At 51.7% G+C, this 19,651-nt stretch overlaps 1 protein-coding gene across 6 annotated transcripts in view; it reads left to right on the plus strand.

Moving 5' to 3' along the window:
* Positions 1-2,034: 2,034 nt before the first annotated feature.
* The window catches only part of Fgd3 (FYVE, RhoGEF and PH domain containing 3), a 49,984-nt gene continuing 32,367 nt past the window's right edge, over positions 2,035-19,651 (plus strand). For 3 of the 6 annotated variants that reach the window (XR_013429926.1, XM_078030600.1, XM_078030604.1), the window contains exons 1-4: positions 9,208-9,515; positions 14,798-14,939; positions 17,134-17,268; positions 17,802-18,255. Coding sequence is in view for 5 of the 6 variants with exons in the window: in XM_078030600.1 (XP_077886726.1) it covers positions 17,836-18,255 (420 nt within the window). In the remaining variant the exon portion in view is untranslated. Of the gene's footprint in view, positions 2,346-9,207; positions 9,516-14,797; positions 14,940-16,365; positions 16,553-17,133; positions 17,269-17,801; positions 18,256-19,651 lie in introns of those variants that run through there. The other 3 variants (XM_078030601.1, XM_078030602.1, XM_078030603.1) reach the window with 3 other exon arrangements.

Consider the following 19,651-nt stretch of genomic DNA (forward strand, 5'->3'; position numbering starts at 1 on the left):
GGGTAGCCACGGCTTCTACCATTCTGCCTTCTTCCTCTGTTGCTACATAACCCTCCTGTTTTTTTTGGCAGCCACATAATACTTGGCACCCCAGCTCTTCAGGAGCAGAAGGCTTTTGAGGAGACAAAGGCATTTATCCTGGACCACAAGCCAATGCTTTTATTTGCAGGGATTTCCCGGGTACAGCAAAGGCCAGATGGGGACATCTAAAGCTAGCCAGAGCTCTCTCTAGGGAAAGGGATGAGAAGAAAGCATTTTCAGGGTGCCAAGCCCCTCCCCTAGGCGTGGCCTCCCCTCCTAACACTGTGTGTGGAGTTGCCTACTGTGTGAGCCCTTTAGTGACTGGGACAACAGCCTGGGTGGGGTTGGCACTATAATATCAAAGTGCAGGCCACCTGGCCCCACTGCCTGTCCTTCCCCAACACAAAACTCAAGAACAAGTCAGAAATGTGGACCTGCGGCAGGGACCCCAACTCGACAGACCCATGTTCTGGGTGTGTAAAGAACATGGGATCCAGAGGGGCGGAGGTCCCCATGCTGTGGGCGGTGTATGATATCCTGGGCTTGCAGAAAATGTTCCATCTTTAAAATAGCTGTGTGTGTGTGTGTGTAAAAGTGAGTCATTTTTCACAGTCATTATCCAGAAGAGCAGCTAGGGCTGTACCCATTGGAGAAGTACCCATTGGAGAAGGGAGAAAGCATTTAATCACTAGTTTTCACCCTCCTCGCTCCCTTTAGGGGCTGAAGGGGTGGAGGGTGGGGAAACCCCACAAGATAACCAATCAGGAGCCTAAGAGGACTGGGTGGGAAGTCTTCCTGGCCATAGGAGTAGTTATTAATAGGGAAAGTTTGTAATAGGCTGCAGGGTGAAAAAAAAAATACGTAAAACAACATGCAGGTTAGATTCTAGTTAAAAAACAAAAAGCACATGTGAATGATGGTCGTAAGCTGGGCTCTGCCTCAGAACCATGGGCATTAGCATCCCGTGGAATCCTCCAGTAGTGGTAGGAGGCCCCACCAGAAGACCTCCACTCCACAGTGGAGGATAAGCTCAGGCTGGGCTCTGAGGTTTGGACCTGGTTTCTCCTGCTTTTAGGGACACCCTTTTCCTTTAAAATGTTTTCTTTTCATTGGATTTATTTTTAATTGCATAAGTACTTTTGCAAGGTCTCTCTCTCTCTCTCTCTCTCTCTCTCTCTCTCTCTCTCTCTCTCTCTCACACACACACACACACACACACACACACACACACACACACACACACACACATTGTAGAAGTAAAGACTTCTGAATTGCGGATGTCCTCCATGCCCCATCAGCAATCCTGTGGAGGGTACCACAGTAGATCTTTGGACATTTCTCTGATGACTTCTGAATGTTCAGTGAGGTGGTGGTGCGCCGATGAAGGGACCACCCCTGGGAAGTTCTGGGATTGGAGACAGACAGCCAGACTGCTCTGGTCACCTAGAGCTGCCACTTTATGACCTCTTTCGATCAGCTGGCAAGCACTGTGGGGGTGGCTTCCTACAGGGACAACTTGCCTTCCCCACTTAAAACAAGTGCACGCCATGGCGGGGACCATCAGGACTCCTCACACCCACTCCACACTCTCCACGCGCATCACACACACATACGCACTCGTATACAGCTTCCATACAAAAATCTCCTAAACAGAAGCGCAATTCCCACGACAGCCACCCTGGCCCGGGGTAAAGTGTCCACACTCTAGGAAAGGGCTTCCCTGCAAAGCAGGAGTATTTACAGATACCTGCAGCCCCGGGACCCTCTGAAGAGTCTGCCAGAGGTGGAGGTAGTGGTGGGGCGGTGGTGTCAAGATAAATAAGTAGCCCTCCCTCCAGGATCCTCCCTGAGCCCCAAAACCACGAGGACCCCCCCTGCTCCTCCAGACCCCTGGCGCCTGCTCACCGCCAGGCCAGCGCCTGCCTGCTGGTTACCATGGGGACCAGTCTGTGGCATCCCAGGCTGAGTGCCCGCCCCTTCTCACTAACTCTCCACGTGCAGGCTTTGTCAGGGCGCAGTGTGTGCCTGCAGCTGTGGCCAGCAGAAGACAAGGGGGCTGCCAGGGAGGCAGGACCACCCCGCCAGCCTCCAGCCGGCTTCAGTTCTGGGCTGATCAGCACCTGGAAGCCCCCTTCAACCCTTGGCGTCCCCGAAAGACCCCCCCTGCATCCTACCCCCCTGCATCCTACCCACTCAGGACTCCTCCGGAAGCTGCCCCTGGGCAGGAGCTCTGGCCAGCCTCCAAGTTTCCCCTGCTCAGGCCCATGGGGCGCCACCCGCTCTGCTTGGTTTTTAAAAAAGATTTTCATCCCCAAGGGAAAGTGGTGAGTCTGTTAGATTTCGGGTGGCTTTGGGAGACGGTGGGGGTCATTTTCTCTGCTGCTGATTTTCCAGTGGGTGGAACTGGTGGGACCCGTCCTCAGGACAGGGACGGCTGCTTGGTGTGTGATTTGGAGGGGGGGTTTTAAGCAGCCTGTTGCCTTCTGAGCACGCTTGAGTGAGGCTGGGCTGTTAGGAGACCACCATGACTGTCCTTGCTGTGGTCTGGGGTCCCTGGCTCCGGGACAAAATTATCTGTGCATTTATTGAATGATATGTCCTAGGTGGGCTGCTGCGATGAGATTTGATTTATTTCTGGATTTCCCCACCCTCGCGCCACTCTTCCTAATTTTTTTTCCCCCAAATGAATGGGAAGGAAAATTAGTGTGCTTAAAAAAATATACCATTGTCTGTGAGGTTCCCATGGCAACCGTACCCCAGGTCAGATACCAGGCTTATCTTTTCTTTTTGTTAGTATGTCTAGGTGCTGCTCAGGAAACTGGATCTCGCATGGTCTAGGGGGCCAGAGTAGAACGTGTCCACCTGACACTGTGGGGCACATGCCGCTGGGGGCCGGTGCCTGGAAACAGGGTGGAAATCTGTCCCATCCTGCTGTACAACCATACAACCATTGACATCTCCCCAAGTGTCACTTCTTATAAGGGAGAAAATAAACCAGGGTGAAAAGGGCTCTTTTACATTGCTGTGTGAAAGTTCAAGGTTCATTAAGGAAACTGGCTCTTGGGAAGATCGGGTTGAGCACTTTATAGAAAGGCTGTGTGGCAGTGGCCTGTTTATAGTTTTGTGCCTCAATTTCTGGGCTCTTTTGCTGTAGTTTTCTATGTCATTTCCCAGAATGATTGGGCATAGAGGCATCGTCACCTAAAATCAGTTCAAAGCAAAAGGAATGATGTGTGTGCTCCTCTGTGTCCCAGTGTATATGAATGGATAGGACTGAATTTTGTGAAGTGTGAAGATGACAGCGAACCCCAGCCCGGTGTGGTTGTCACAGACTTTACCTTGTGCGGAAAAGTTAGGTGTTTCTCAACAGCAGTGAATCCTGAATGCTCCCTAGCCTGTGGCTTTTCCTTCTCTGGCCCCTGTGCTGGGGCAAAGGGCATCCTCTGAAAGCCAGCTGGCTTTGGGGCCTGAGGGACAGGATTCCCACCTTGCTCACCCAGGGCTGGAAGCTTGCTCCCACTCCAGCTGCTCTGGGATCGTGCTGTGTCCCAAGGGCACCTCCTCATCCTCAGGCCTCATGACTCACAGAGACACTGGTCCATAGGTAAGGTCTGAGCTGGGATCAAAGGCCTGTTTCCTGGTGTACAAAAATAAGGGCTCCTCCTTCGGAGACCTTCATGAGGCTTGTGGATGACCGTAGGCTCCTTTGAGGCTGTTGAGAGCCTGGATCTGTCTAGGTGCTGCTCAGGAAACTGGATCTCGCATGGTCTAGGGGGCCAGAGTAGAACGTGTCCACCGGACACTGTGGGGCACATGCCCCTGGGGGCCGGTGCCTGGAAAGAGGGTGGAAATCTGTCCCATCCTGCTGTACAACCATAGACAAGTGCTTCCGGTTTTTCCAGCTGTGGATGGGGTCATGTGTTACCCGCTGGCATCTTTCCATGGGGTAGAGGAACCAAGAGCGTATTTGTGCCAGGTGTGGCCTGCAGCAGAAGCCTGTCATCGGCAGCTGTGTCTGACAAGCGTTCCCCCCGCACTGGAGGGAGACCATGCACGTCTGTTCCTTTCTCAAGTTTGTGAGCACAGGGCCATCTCAGTCCTGCAGCTTCCGGTCAGCGCTGGTATTCATGGTTCTCCAGGACATTCTGGAGAGAGGCGGGCACCAAGGGAGGTGTTTGGGGATGCTTGGGGATGGGATGGGTTTGAGTGGGGGCTTGGCTCAGTGTTCCCGTTTACCTAGGCCTCAAGGGGTGCGTCTGAGGCCCAACATATGGCTGCATGGCCCATGGTCCCATGAGAGAGAAGGTACTTATGTGCAGAGATATGCCTAGGAAGATCAAAAGGGCTAACACTACCCGAGCCTTACCAGCTCCCATCCCTGGGGTACCTGTTACTACCCTGTGTGTGCCGAGAAGAATGTAGTCACTCGTCCTATCGTGGCCTTTTGAGTAGTTGTGTAGTTCCCTGTGCTGGAAGAATCCCGTGCCTTCTGCAGGGTCTCAGCCAACCAACTAGCCAACTGCTGGTCAGTGAACCAACTAACAAACCAACTCCTTCCCTCCCTCCCTCCCTCAAGACAGTGCTGCTATAGGAATCCTGAGGTGTCCCTCGTTCTGTCCTTTTTAGTTATCGTCTCCCCTCAAACCAAACCTCCTGGGTCAAAAGAAAACCCTCTAAACACACACGTGCTGTTGAATTCTGAATAGGCTTTGGTTAGTCAGGAGCCGAGACTGAGGACTGAATAGTGGAGGGAGGATCCAAGTGATAGTGAAAATACCACTTGGCAGAATTTGATGCCTCGATTGGACATCGAGAGCTTAGGAAAGGCCCCTGCATCTCTCTGGGCTCTGGAACATTCCTGGTTGACGCCATGCAGCTGTCCCATAACAATGCTGGAATTATCCTCTATTCAGGGCCTGATTGAGAGGGGGTGTGGCCACCCCTTTGATGCCTTAGTTTTTATGTATCACTCTCTATTTACGCATGGATCATTTTTTTTTTCATACGGCGTTAAAAAAAAAAAAAAAAGTACCAGGCACAGCTTTTGCAAAAGGGTAGACACATCAGAGCTTTTTGTTAAAGATAAGAAAAAAATTGCTTCCACTTCAAGCTCAAATATTACAGCTGACTGCCAGAGCCGCCCTGTAATTACGCCCCCTGTCTGGGGAGTTCTCAAAATGTCACTTTGTCTCAGTGTTGAAGATGGATTACCTCTTGGGTTCCATGCTAAAGGATCCTTTGGCTAAGAGGATTAAACTGTCAAATATTTTTTAATGCTCTTCCCTCTCCCACTCCTCCTCTTCCTCTCTTTCTCCTTCTTCTTTTCCTCCTTCTTCTTTTTTTAGATAAAGAGGAGAAATGAGTTACTCCTTTCTCTCTGCCTTTTACAGGCATTTCTCCAGACAGCCCCTTAGTGTCCTGGTGTTGCAAGATACTCGCTCTGTGTTGGGGCAAAAGGATCCATCCAACGCCACTGAGCTTGACAGCACACAGGTCTCAGGGGTCCAAGATCTGGGCGTGTCCTCCCCTCAACTGCCTGATCAGGGAAGGCCCATGAAGGTAAAGGTGATGTAAAGTTTCAGGAAATATTGTCTCTCTTTGAGTCAAATGAAATTTCAGTTTAATGCAATCCCGAAAACGTTTTGCAAAAAAATCTCTTTTTTGGAAAGCAAAATTACACTCAGCATCCTTTCTTTTTTGGTTTCTTGACCGCATTTTTCCTTAGAGAGATTTAGGACAGCTAAGTAGAAATTAAAATTTCCGTACATAAACAGACACGGAGACAGCTGGCTTTCATTGTGTGAAGCGCTCTGGGCCGGGAGTCTTGGATGAGCCATGAGAGTTTTCATTCTCTTATTTTTCAACAGATTGGCATTTCTCTTGATGACAAATATCATAAATGCTCTTTGTTGAAATTTATGTGTTATGTGAAAATATAACCTCCCCAGAGCCTCCCCACCCAAAGACAGCCACCTACGCGGTCCACACTGTCCCTGGGAGCTTCTGCTTCCCTTGGTCTAGTCTGTAAGTCCAGTGTGCAGTAGGGTTTGTCTTGGGGTGCCGACCAAGGCGTCTCCCTATCCAGATGGGTTGGAAGTAACCGCGGTGGTTCTCACTCTACTCCCGCCCTGCTAATCTGATATTTCTCTTGTCTTTTTGAAAAAGTGAGAATAACTTGGACACTTTGTGCAACTCTTGGAGTCTGAGGGTTTCCAGGAAGGATGTGGGATCTGTGGTTCTCAGTTCCCCAAAATAGGAGGGTGATTGGAAAAGCAGTCAGACCCCGAGCACCACGGCCCTGTTGCTGGAGTGACCGTGACCCTAACAAATAAGAAAAAGGACCCTGCTCAGGAGGAGTGGCAGACTCAAGGGCCTCTAAAAGCCTCCTTCTATGGAACTGTCTTGGGAGCCTGCAGTCTGTTCTTCTGTATCTAGTAGATGCTCCCAGAGGGTTGTTGACTGACTGAGTGAAGGCATCTGACTTGCCTTCACAGCAGCTGCAGACTGCCTCCTGATGAGCGGACACTCCCAGGGAACACTCCCTAGGAGAGAGGATCCTGCTCCTCCTCCTCGCAGTCTCTGCCCTCCTGCTCTCCCTAACCTGACCTGTAGTTCCGTCCAGGTCCCTCAGGGTCCCCACCTTTACAGCTGCTTGACCTTCACAGATGGGTGTTGGCCAGGACCCCGTCTGTCCCCAAGTCATTGCTGGCTTTCCTGGTAGGGAGGGTTTAGGGGGTCCTTGGAAAGAACAGGGGCCTCGGAGAGCCCCCCTCCTCACTGGAGCTGTCTCCCCCATGCAGTGAACTGTTTGGGGGAGGATGAGTGCGTCTCTAGGCTGAGGGAGCACACGACCGTGCTCTGAAGAGTCTCTACCTCCACAAGAGTTATTCAGGGTCCTGGAAACTGCACGGCATAAACAGATCTTCACTGTGGCCCACGGGAGTCTTCCATGGTCACTAGGATCCATTCAGGGTTAAGGACTCAGTTGAACCATTGGGACATGAATGAAATAATGAGAGAAATCAGAAGGTGTGCTGTTCTTCCTGGTGGGTGCTTCTCTTCTATGAGCCGAATCTTCCCTCTTCCAACCCCAGGTCACCCACCCTTTGCTCTTCCTGATGAAAATATTGTGTGGCTTAACTATTGCTGTCTTACAAGTTACTCAATTTATATTGGTTTAAAACAGTAGTAATTGATTATTAACTCTCTTTAGTTTGGTGGGCCAGAAATTTGAGTGCAGCTTGGTTCTGGCTCTGGGTCTCATGAGGCTACCGTCCAGTGGTAGCTGGGGCTGTGGTCTCATCTGAAGGCCTGACTGGGGTTGAAGGTCCATGTCCAAAGTGATTCACTCATTCATGGCAAGTTGGTGCTGGCTCTTGGCTGGGGCCTCAGCTCTTCCCATGTGAGCCTCTCCTCAGGGCTGCTTGGGCATCCTCCTGGCATGGTAGCTGGCCTCCACCCCATCCCCACCCCCGCAGAAGCGGCAGTGTTATGTATTACCTGGTCTTGGAAGTCACCTTTGTTACTTCTGCAGGTCCCATTGGACACTAGTGTCCATGAGTCAGTCCTGTTCACAGTGGAAAGGGCTACACAGGGTGTAGCTATCAGGATGTGGCAACTGCTGGTCCACCCACAATGATTTTTTTAAGATGGTGCCACCCCCAGATAGAGGCTCTATTTCCTCCCCTTACCCCTATTTAGGAACAAGAGGACACAGCCTCTGTTCTGCTTTTAAGCGATGGATTCCCCAACACCCATATTCCCTTTTTTGTACTTCACCTGGTGGGTTTTCACACATGGCCTGCCACTCTGTTGCAGTGTTCATCCTTACTTCCTTAAGTCACTTCTGTACTCTCGGTGAGCCCTGACCTTGGTGTCTGGTCCTGATAAGATCCCACCACCAGCCTCCTGGCTTGGGATATCTCAGCAGAGGGCAGCTGTACTGAGCAGTGGTGGCAGACGCTATCCTTCCTGGCTTGGTTGGAAGTGTCTGGATGGTCCAGGGCTGCATCCTGGTGTGGGGGTTGTCCCCTTGGGGCATGGAAGCTAAGGCTTCAGGGCCTGGACACTGGGAATTTCAGCAATAGTGACTCAAATGACAACTGCTGAGATTCCTTGAGCACCTGTCAAAGAATGCCATGGGCCCGGTTGTCATTCCTCACTACAGTTCCAACACAGATGTCTTGTGTTTGGCCCATATTATAAAGGAAGAAGTGAGGCTCGGAGGTACAAAAGGCCATGCCACCTGTGAGCCAGGGCTTGAGCCTTTGAGATTCTCCGGCCACCTGGGCCTATTGCTGCTGGTCACCGCAGCTCTGTATCCTCAGATGGGGGCCCAGCAGAGTCAGACAGAACCTGGGGACTTGTTGAGGGGAATGAATGCATGCTCCATCGTGCATCTCTAGAGCATTCTTCCAATTCTCTGGGGTTAAGAGGAAGATGGCCTGAGAGAGTGAAATGGGTGGCATCTCCCAGCATCCTCATCCCAACAAAAACACCGGCGAACATTTGGAGGAGTGGAGTTGTGGGTATGAGACCCCCTTTCCAGCCACAGTGGACATCTTTGGGGAACTCACGAAGCACCCCTCTATTTCACACTCTGTTGAAATGTTCCAGGAAGTCACTATGGATTGCAGACATCACCCCTTTCACAGGTCCCTTTATGCCTTCTGTGGTTGTAGCTTGGTTTTATTTGTCACACACCCACATGACATTTCCCTGGTACAAGGCGCTGCCACAGGTGCACTGAGGTTGGTAGCTCATGGTGACGCCCTTCCCAATACCCCTGAAAGGGCCTATGTGATCACCCCCATCTGACAATAAGGAGACTTAAGACCCAGGGAAATTGCTTTAAAAAAAAAAAAAAAAGAATTTAGAGCTGCATGAACAGGGCATGAGTACAACCGGGTCAGACTTTGCAGTCTAAGTCTTTCAGCACCCCTGTTTTATTTTCCATTGACTTTCTCCCTAAGACAACAAGGGAGCCTCTTGGGGTCTAGTGAGGGGCTCTGTCTAGGTCCCCTGATAGCTCCTTAAAATAAGCTGTCTGAAGCGGGGCTTCCCTATTTTCCAATCTTCTGTGGCCATTTCATTTTTTCCACCCATAAAGCTCTAGGAAGGCTCTGCCAGGGCTTCTGGGCCAACCCTGCTGGGCTCCTCCTCCCCAGAGACATCTGTGGCTGCAAAGGCAGAGGCAGGAGAGTGGTGGTGGTCCTTGCCCAGAACACTTAGGGCCCCTCACAGCAGCCTGTTACATTTTAACCAGTGGGTGGGTGCAGCTGTGGCTGAGGATGGCGCCCCCACCACCCAGCAAAGAGGGCTCTCCAGAACCACCAAGCCCAGCTCTTCTCCTGCTGCGTAATGATACGGAAATGCAAATACGCCATCATTTTGTGACCCTGTGTTGTGAAAATTAGAAAGAGGAAGTCGTGCTTTGCTACTACGTGAAGTTCAGCCCGAGAGGAAGAGACGCTTGCCTGGGAGAATAGCGAGTGGTGAGTGGGCACTGGCTCCGGGGATCTTCGCTGAGCCCTAAGACTGTCTGGTTTTGTGAGGGAGACTTTGGGGTGGTGGAGGCATTTGGAGCAAAGTAAGAACCATTCGAGGGAGGCGGATGTTTTCAAGGCAGGAAGCTACTCCGTGGTGCTGAGTGGTGCCTCAGGCAGTGGGACCACAGCCTAGGTGCCTCTTGTGTCACCCAGGCCTGGGGGCAAAGCCTGGGAAGGCAGTCCCAGATGCAGGCCTTCCTATTTAATGTGGCTCCAGAAGCTTCCTCTGAAGTTCATAGTTTAGACATTAACAGACATGGCTCTTCTAGGAGGCTCTACCAGGAAGGAGGACTGAGTCCACCAAGGCCTCCTGGGGACCCCTGGGCAGCCTGGGGCATTGGGGATGCCACCTTAGAGGCAGGCAGCTCAAGGGTAGAGCCATAGCAGCAGCAGCAGCAGCCCAACTTGGTGGCACAGTACTTGTTCACATGGTGCAGAGAGGACAACAATGCCTAAGGAAGGGTCCCGGGCAACTTCCGGGATGGGGATCACTGGCCTCTGGGATCTATGGAGCTTGCAGAGCGGGGTCCTTATTATTGGAGACGTCCATATCATTTCCATTTTTCTTGAGGTTGGTAAGTGCTGTGGGGGAATGAGCGTCTGGGAGCCAGGCCCAGGGCAACGGCAAGGATAAGAAACTCCACCAGAGCCTTCTCTCTCGCACTGTGACTTGGGGCACATCCCACTCTGCTTGTCCCTTAAGTGGAATCTGAATTCCACTGGTTCATTGAGGTTCAAGATGGGAGCAGCTCTGAGGCTATTCAGAGTGGCCCTTCCCAGCACCCAGAGGGTCTGTGGGAAGCCTTTTTAACAAAAGAGGAAATGGAGACAGAGCACTCTGACAGCTTGTCCCCAGGCCCCCCAGTCTCTGAGTTGACTGTCTGGGTCCCCACACAAATTTTCAGAGAGGACAACACATTCAGCAGCCTGGGGGCTGGGTGGGGCTGGCCGCAGTGTGGAGGGGAGGAAGTGGTTTGTCCCAGATGGGCTGTTACCAGGGCTGAGGCCCAGGTTCCGCTCTTCAAGGGGACTGGCGCCTCTGCACAGAGACCAGCACCTCTCAAGGTGAAAGGCCTCTCAGAACCACACTGGACTGTGACCTTTGCACACAGAGGCCTGGAGCATGTTGTTCTTTGAGGTTAGAGCCGAAGTAGCCTTGTTCTGAGAGGCCTCCTCGCAGTGGGAGGGCGTAAGGTTGTGTCTGGCTTTTTCTGCCCCGTGCTCTAAAGAGTGGCTCATGGGCTAGAATGATAACCTCAGGAATCTCTGAACCTGTGCTTGGAGCTCCCACAGCACCTCTCCCTACCTGCCCCAGGTGGGCCTATCACGATCCCCATTTACAGAAGGGGAAACTGAGGCTCCATAGTAAAAGGAGCGGCCGAAGGAGTCCAGGACAGCACTGGGCAGATGTGAAACCCAGAGGAGACAGGGTTTGTGGAGTGTTCTGCAGCTACAAGGAGGCTCAGGGATATGAGCGTGTGTCACAAACAATAAACAAGGACAAAAGAAAGCCCAGAGCCGGCCACTGCAGAGACAGCCTGTCCCTGCCTGTCCCTGCACAGGGTGACTGGCAGTGAGCAGGGGCCACGCCAGCCCAGGAAGGAGACAAGAGATGAGGGGCCCTTCATTCACTGCCATCATCTTCCTCGGGTCACTGGATCCTCCGTTCTGCAGATATTTCTGGGTCCTGGTAGGTGACGAGGGAGTCAGTGTCCAGTGGGGGAAATGGGCCACTGCCAACCATGGATGTGTCTTTGCTGGTAGCGAAGAAGAGGGTGGGGAAAGACCCTGTGTGAAATGGGGACAGCCACATGACAGTCTGGGGACAAGCCTACTGCAGTCTGGTGACATGACCCTGTGCACACGGCACCTCCTGCTCTGCAGAGGGGGATACTTGGCCTAACTATGCCCTGCTCTTCCTTGGGTTCCCTGACTCAGGTGCTAGGACAGTATCCTCCATAACCATCAACCGACTGTCGGTGTGGCTTCCAGGCCCCCACAAATGGATCCTCCTTGCATCCTACAATCTTTAAAAAAAATCAGAATGGAACTCATCTTACCAACTGGGTTGCCTCGTGGTGGCTGGCTGTCAAGAGCCGTCCTGGCCCCACCCGTCTCTGCCCCTTCCCCTTCCTCTTTGCCCCACTCCAACACCGCAACTGCAGCCCCACATCCCCTGGCTTGCTCAGTCTTCCTGCCTTCCCTGCTGTCTGCAATGCTCTCCCCCTGCCTGTCCAGTGAGGGACCACTGGACTCTGGAATCTGTGAAGTGGGGTGACCCGATCACTTACGTCCTGTGAAGTTGGGGGGTCTAGTCAATTAGACCCCATATTTTGTCTGATGATGGACCTTTTAAATCTATGCAGGTTCTGTTGTGGAGGGGGGTTTTCCACATTTAGTTCTTACAAGTCATACCTGGGACTGGGAGGGGGAATTGGCCATCTGGACTCCCTCTCCGTGGCCTGACGGGTCACTGTGTGTTTAGATCAGATGATGTGATGGCCTGACCTAGCCAGGACTGCTCTGAGGTGGAATGAGGCCTTTCGGGATCTCAACTTGGATTTTGTTATTTTAAGATGTGGACTCAGTCAAAACACTATTTTTGTTTAAGGGAAAGAATATTTTAGAAGGGATATAAAAACTGCTTGCTCTGCCAGTTCAAATTAATGCATTTATTTATTCCCCCCAAAATATGGAGTCCTGCGTACCAGGCCTAGGGCTGCACGAAGGAGATAAGGCTCTTCCTACGTCACTTACGTCCCGAGAGGGAGGAGGATGACGAGGGGCAAGAGTGGGGGAAAGAGATGCTCTGCGGGAGAGCAGGACAGGTGAGGGTGGAGGGTGTCTTCTCTAGGGAGGGCCTGTTGGGAGCAGAGAGCTGAATAAAACAGGGAGTGAGGGGTGCTAGTCCTTGAAGTGGTACGATGCATGGGATGGGGGTGGAAGGAGAGGTCAAAGGGGACACATATGTTGAGAATTTTGGTTTAGCTTGGAGGCTGCCAAAGAAGTTCTTGTTTTTTTGTCTTGTTTCATTTACTTTTTTTTTTTTTTGATAACAAGGATTAAACCCAGGGATGCTTTACCACTGAGCAACATCCCCAGCCCTTTTTATTTTTTTTATTTTGAGACAGGGTCTCATAAGTTGCTTAAGGCCTCTCTAAGTTGCTGAGGCTGGTTTTGAACTTAAGATCCTCATGCCTCAGCCTCCTGAGTTGCTGGGATTATTCATTTACTTTTTTAAAATGGGAAATATCAAGCATTATCACAAGTAGAATGATGTCCGGAGCCCAGAGTGTTCATTGGGAGAAGCTGCCTGAATGTATGGAAAAAATGAAATTCAGAATCTCTCCTCCCTCATGAGGGGGATCAAGGATCTTGGGGGCTTCAGGGTAAATTGTTTGCTCCAATATTTACTATGAAAAATTTCAAATATATAGCCAAATACATTCCCTCAAATAATTTTGTAGGGAATAGCTGTGTGCCCATCCTGAGATTCTACTTTCTTTATCATACATCTAGCTACTCATACAGGGAAGGAATCTTATTCTATTTTAAAGGCTGAATCTTCATTTTTCTCATTTTTTTTAATGTATGATAATGAACAGTAATATTTCATTCATGGTTGTAATGTTGGTATTTATGTTCCTTCTCAATGAAAGAAATCAAAATAGAGACTAAATATAGGAAATAAATATAAAGTGTAAATAAAGTAGAAAATTTAAAGAGAAAATAAAAATAGAAACCAAACAAAAAGTACTGAGTAAACATATAAGTAAAAATGGTACTGCTTTTGGTTTCCTGGACACAGCAACCCTGTGTGACAGGGGGCCCTGACAGTGGTATGCTAGAACTTTTTGCTACATTTCCGTGTGTTGACCCCCATGCATTCCTGGGCTTACTATCTCTGAGTTTCTGCTCTTCCAAGCTCAGACAAAAATCATTATTTCTGGACCAGCTGCATGATTTTACCAAGTTCTGCTGCAGTTGACTAGAACTTTCAGCCTCTGCTTATGACAGAGGCCTGGAGATGCTTTAGGAGACTAAAGCTGGGAGACACTGAGTTTGAACCTGGTTGTCTGGACAGTAAAGGGTAGAAACAGGGTTATGCTAGATGCAAAGTCCTGGGGCCAATAATCTTTATGTTGCCTTCAAGATGAAACAATGTATTGAGGTTGGCCATGCCACATTCAGCATGGGGGGGGGGGATGAGGGGCTGTCATGTCCCCAGGGAGAGCCCAGAAGATGGGCCTGGGGTCAGAGCAGGGGAAAGTCCAGGCAGGACCATCTATGAGGCTGGGGTTGCCTGGAGCCTCTGGTGAGCTTGACTGACCCTCCTGAATGGGCAGGGCTCTCTATTCCTCCCCTTCCTTCTCCCTCTGGATTTGTCACCCAATGAGGTGTCCTTGGTCCCAGGAAAGTGAACTCCCCAAAAAATCAGAGAGCACAGCACACAGCCCAGTGTGGGGCCAGCTCCAGCGGTGTCCCCTATGGCTATAGGAGCCAATGGGTACCTGCAGAGCTCCTCCCTTCCCACATAAGCTCAGATTAGTAGAATAATACTACTAATAATTATACTACTACTACTAATAATAATAATTTGTCCTTGTGTGTCTGGCTTATTTCAGTCAGAATAATGACCTCAAGACTCATCCGTGTTGTCGCATATGTCCAGCCTTCTTCCTTAAGTCTGAATACCATACCATTGTATGGATAGTCTGCATTTTGCTTATCCATTTGTGTTAGTCAGCTTTTCATTGCTGTAACAAATTCCTGAGATAAATCAACTTATAAGGGGGAAAGGTTTTTCTGGGCTCATGGTTTCCAAGGTTTCAGTCCATGGTCACTTGGCCTTCTTGCTTTGGGTCAATGGTGGCACAGTACATTAGTGGAGGAGGCCTATTCATTTCAAGGCAGCCAGAAATTAAAAAGAGAGACTAGAAAAGGCTGGGATCCCAATATCCCCTTCCAGGACAGACTCCCAGTGAGCTAACTCCTACCCTGCCTCCAGAAGCTTCTACCACCTCCCAGTAGCACCACAGGCTGGTGACCAAGCCTTTAGCCCACGGACACTTCAGAGAGATTTAAAATCCAAACTAGAGCAGACTCACCCAGTTTTAAACAGTACAAGTCACTTTTAGAGGTGGTAGTGTGACCTGGATTTGCGAGTATCTGACCGAGGCATCTGAACAGAGGCAGATACACCTTTGTCTCCTTTTCTCTCCACCCAGCTTGCCCCGGTACCTCTTTCCTGTTCTGACCCTCACCCCAATTCCAAGGCATGAGGCACTCCGCTGTGTTCTCAGCAGTGAGGACAGAGAACCTTAGTTTCATCAGTGACGACTCAAGCACTTCCCAGGCCGAGACCCCGAGGTGAGTATTCAGTGCTTCTGGGCACCTCCAGGCCAGGGGGCGGTGTTGATTTGGCTGGCCCCCAATCATCTTACCTGTGTGGTCAGGGCACCCTGTGCCTTGCTCACTGCTGACATGGTCTTGCTGGGGTTTAAATGTAAAGCCACCAAACCAAGTCAGGAAAAGCTGAGCAGGATCACAGGGACTTGCAGTGACCACTCTGTCACCATCATTCAAATACAGACAGAATCCATGTCTTTATGTTCCTGTCTGCTATCTCCAACATCTGTGTCTGTTATGGTCAGTTTCGATGGATGGAGTTTTTTTTTTCCCCTTATTAGGGGTTGTATAGTCTCTTTGTGTGTCTAGTGATTATTGATTGGATTCTAGACATTGTGACTTCTTTTGCTGGGAGCTGGGTTTTGTTTTTAAATTATTTGAGTATTTTTGAGCTCTCTTCAGGGCTGCAGCTAAGTTGTGAACAGCTTGGCCTTCCTGTTAAGATTTGTAGGTGAGATCAGAACAATGGGTACTGTAGGGTTAACCCCCACTCTTAGGGCATGTCCCTCCTGAGTTCTGGCCCTGATGCCCTGGAAGAAGAATATCTGAGTGTGAGGGTATGTGAGTCTGTGCGTCAACCTTGGACTTTCAGGACTGGCTGGTAGGAAGAGGGATTGCTTTGCCCTGTGTGAGCTCCGGGGAATGTTCCCTCTGATCTATTCAGGCCATTCTTTCTCTAGCCTCTCTTGTTTCCTCACATCGACATGCTGAACAGTCCTTGAGGGACCCCCTTCACATCTCCAGGTTCTTTCTCTGTGTGGCTCTCTCCTCTCCAGGGCTCTGTTCTGTAAGCCCCAGTCACCTTGGTCTCCCAGACTCCCAGCTCTGTCTTCTCAACTTGGAGAATTCCCGTCCCCACTCCTGGGCCCAGTGAGTGGGAGCAACAGGGAGGCTTGTCCCATTTGATCCCTCCTCTCGGGGGTCACGGGGCTTTGCTGACTGGCTTACAGAGTCTTGTTCATGGCCTGCTGTTTCAGGTGAGAATAAATCTGGTTTCTGTGGTTCCACCTTGATCAGAAGCAAAACTCCTCGGAGTTGGGGTTGAACCAGACTCTGCCCTGCCAGACAGCTGCCTCTTGGACACGCGGGCTGAGCACAGCCCACATTCCATCCGTGTACTTTTATCTCAGTGTCATGTCTGACTTCTGGAAACTTGAGTTTATCTCCCATGCTATGAGAAGAATGCAGCAAAACACGTATTTTCTGTTGGGAAATCTTAATATTTCTGTCCATTGAGCTAGCTCAGAATGTGGCAGTAGCCAATGACAAATGTCCACCTGAAGTCGCTTGAAGAAAGGTCCACTCAGAGGTAGCCTTACCCACAGGAGCTTGTGTGGGTGGGGAGGAGCTTTGCAGGCACCCATTGGCTCCTAAAGTCACAGGGGACGCCCGCAGGAGCTGGTCCCGCAGTGGGCTGTGTGCTGTGCTCTCTGGGAGGTGAGGCCACCAGGTGCCAGCTCAGGGAAGACAGCCGGTACCCGGAGGAGCCAGTTTCTGCACTGGTCACCATTTGTTGTGCTTAGCAGTGAGGGAGGAAGCACATAAAGAAGCTTCTGGAAGAAGACTATCTGAGTGTGAGTGTATGTGAGTCTGTGTGTCAATGTGGGCATGTGAGAGAGGTAACGTGTGTGTGCGCGTTACTGTGTGAATGTGTTTGTGATCAAGGTAGCTACTGTGTGCGTGTCAGTGGGAGTATAGGAGCTACTTTGTGAGTGTGAGAGAGTGTGTGTGTGTGTGTGTGTGTGAGTGTACAGGGGAATGGCTATATACCTGTGTCCCGGAGGGTGTCCAGGTGAGGTAGGGGTGTGGGCTGGGGAGAGGCCAGGTGGTGCCCTTGGCTCTCCTCATTCTGGGCACTTCCTGCATATTTCAGGTGATCTGTCCTTCCTGGTTGCAGGGCACTGCCCACGCATGGGGTGTGGCCGCTGTGCCACCCTGCCCTTCTCTGCAATGCGTGTGGCCCTAGAGGTCAAGGATGGGCTTTGCCATGTCCTGCGTCCATCCCGAAGACCCTTGTGCCCTGCCTGGGGCTCTGCTGCTCTGGGAGGGGCCTGAGCTGCCCTTCTCCACCCCCTGCTTGTAGAACTGGGTCTTCGGGCTGCTCCACGTGCCAGCTGGAGGAGACGGTTTCCATCCTCCTCTGCTGCTTTTCCAGTAGGTCCCAAATGGCTCCGGTTCAAACCTGCTAGGCAGGAGATTTCCATCAAATCGTCCAGCCTCTGAAGGCCAGCCCCACAACCAGCAGGAAGCAGACACTCACCTGTCAAACCTCAGTGGCATTAGCTAAGAGGTAAGTGACCATCACCCGAGGCAAAGGCCTGAGCCCATATCCTGGGGCAAGACCCACCTTCCCACCTCTCACCTGGCCCTCCCGCTGGGAGGCAGTGGGAGGTCAGGGCTGGGCAGGTTGCTCCTCACTGCGCAGCAGGTGATGGTAATGGCCAGGGGGAGGAGGTGAAGGCGCTGGGGACCCCAGCCCCATCTTCTGGGAGTATCATCAGTTCCCAAAATACTATGGACACAAAAGTGCGTTATGAATGGAAGCTGCTGTGCTTGTGCTCTGGCCGCGGTTGTTTTGAACTTACTGAGCATTGGATGGCCTCATCCCACAGGAACTCCACAGCTACACTGGAGAACGACTTTGTTTTCTTCATGTAGAAGAACATGATTTTAAAATAACACGTTTTCCGTGTGCCGTTGTCAGACAGCCTATCCAGACAGGACCCCGCGGAAGTCCCCCGGGTGCGGATGCAGCCCTGCCTGACTTTGTCTTGGGGCTGCTTTCAGGGGCTCCCCTGAGCTGGGTTCATTTCTCCCTGGCAGCTTCCCACAGAGCCCACTGCGTTCTGCTTCAAGGATGGAATCAGGTGAGGGATCCTCAGTGTCCCCAGAAGCCGTCACCAATGCCGGGCCTGGCAGCTCCTCCTTGGGGAAGCTTCGAGAGCTTCCTATTGGAACCGGCACCCACCCAGGGGATCCTGACAGTCCGGCTCCAGACACCTGCCCCTTGGGGGAGCCCAGAAGCATCATGAAGATCCCCAACCGGGACAGCGGGATTGACAGCCCGTCCTCCAGTATAACCTGTGAGAGCTTCCCCTGTGAGGAGGGCCCCGAGGTCCCCCCGGGTCCCACGGTGCTGGGGCTGCACCCTGAGACTGGTGTGGACAGCCAGGCGTTGCAGGACAGCCCCCAGGAGGAGGCTGACAGTGACGTGGGTGAGGAGCCCGACCCTGGGAAGAGCCCTGCGAGAGCCGCGGAGGACACCGGCCTGGCCCAGGTAGGCCTCTCTTCCTCCATCTCAGGTACGGTCTGTGGGGGCCCTCCTTGGGGACGGTTTGAGATCTGTGGTCGATGACATCGGCGCCTTGTTTTCCAATAAGAAGCACACATGCAAGGGGAGGGTCCTGGGGTGGGGTCAGCTGGGAAAAGCCAGGCCAGCCCCACCTGAAACCTTGGGCAGCGACCTTAACCTTGAGCCTCAACTGCCACGCTGCATGGTGGGGCATCCCCCACCCTGGGAAGGGGTGACGGTCAATCTTACTGGGGGTGCCACCCACAGATGCGAGCCTCAAGGAAGGCAGCAGGAGCGCCACCCATTTTCTAAAGGGGGAAACTGAGGCATGGGGAGCATAGTGTTTCCCCAGGGTCACCCACAGGGCATGGCTGAGGCTGAGCGCCCTGTGCTCCTAGAGATGAGGGCAAGCTGCCAAATGACCAGGTCCAGGAGGCATTTGGCCGGGTGGGGCCTGCTGCTCTGGTAGCAGTGTTGCTGCTAACTGTGTGGGCTTGGCAGGTGAAAGGCAGCTAGCTGTGCCACTGTGAGCCAGCTCTGCAGAGGGAAGGCCGGGCCCTGTGTTCAAATGGGTGTTACTATTCAGGTGGGGATGTGGCTCAGTGGCTGAGTGCCCCTGAGTTCAATCCCCAGACCAGGAGACAGCTGCCAGTGAAAACATAGTTTGGTGACCATAGTTCCCAGCAGAAAGGGGCACAGCATGCCACGAGGGCCAGTTAGAGACAGAGCGCGAGGAAGAGCTGTGGGCAGTAGCCTTGCCGTGGTGAGCAGGTGCAGCATTCCCAGCTTGGAGAACTTCAGCAGGCTTTGGGGCAGAAGGCTCTCTCTGGTTCTCTGGTACCTGGCCCTGGGGTGATGAGCGCTGGTGGGTAGTAGCCCAGAGTGAGATCCTCCCAAAGGAGGTGATGGTGTGGACTGGAGTTGGTTGGTTTGCATTTGTGAGGTGTGGTAGAAGGTGGCTCAGGAGGATCACAAGTTGGAGGCTAGCCTCAGCCACTTAGTGAGGCCCTAAGTAACTTAGTGAGAATCTGTCTCAACATAAGAATAAATAATAAAAAGGACTAGGGGTGTGGCTCAGTGGTTATTCATCCCTGGTTTCAATCCCCAGTACCAGAAAAAAAAGGAAAGTCTCCAGTGCTTCCATTACCCGTAAGAATAGCTGTTCGCTGGGCATGGTGGCACATACCTGTACTTCCAGTGGCTTAGGAGGCCGAGGCAAGAGGATCAGGAGTTCAAAGCCAGCCTCAGCAACAGCGAGGCGCTAAGCAGCTCAGTGAGACCCTGTCTCTAAATAAAATATAATATAGGACTGGGGGTGTGGCTCAGTGGTTGAGTGCCCCTGAGTTCAATCCCCAGTACTAAAAAAAAAAAAAAAAAGAAT

The sequence above is a fragment of the Ictidomys tridecemlineatus genome, chromosome 13, assembly GCF_052094955.1.
Source record: "Ictidomys tridecemlineatus isolate mIctTri1 chromosome 13, mIctTri1.hap1, whole genome shotgun sequence".
Lineage (NCBI taxonomy): Eukaryota > Metazoa > Chordata > Mammalia > Rodentia > Sciuridae > Ictidomys > Ictidomys tridecemlineatus.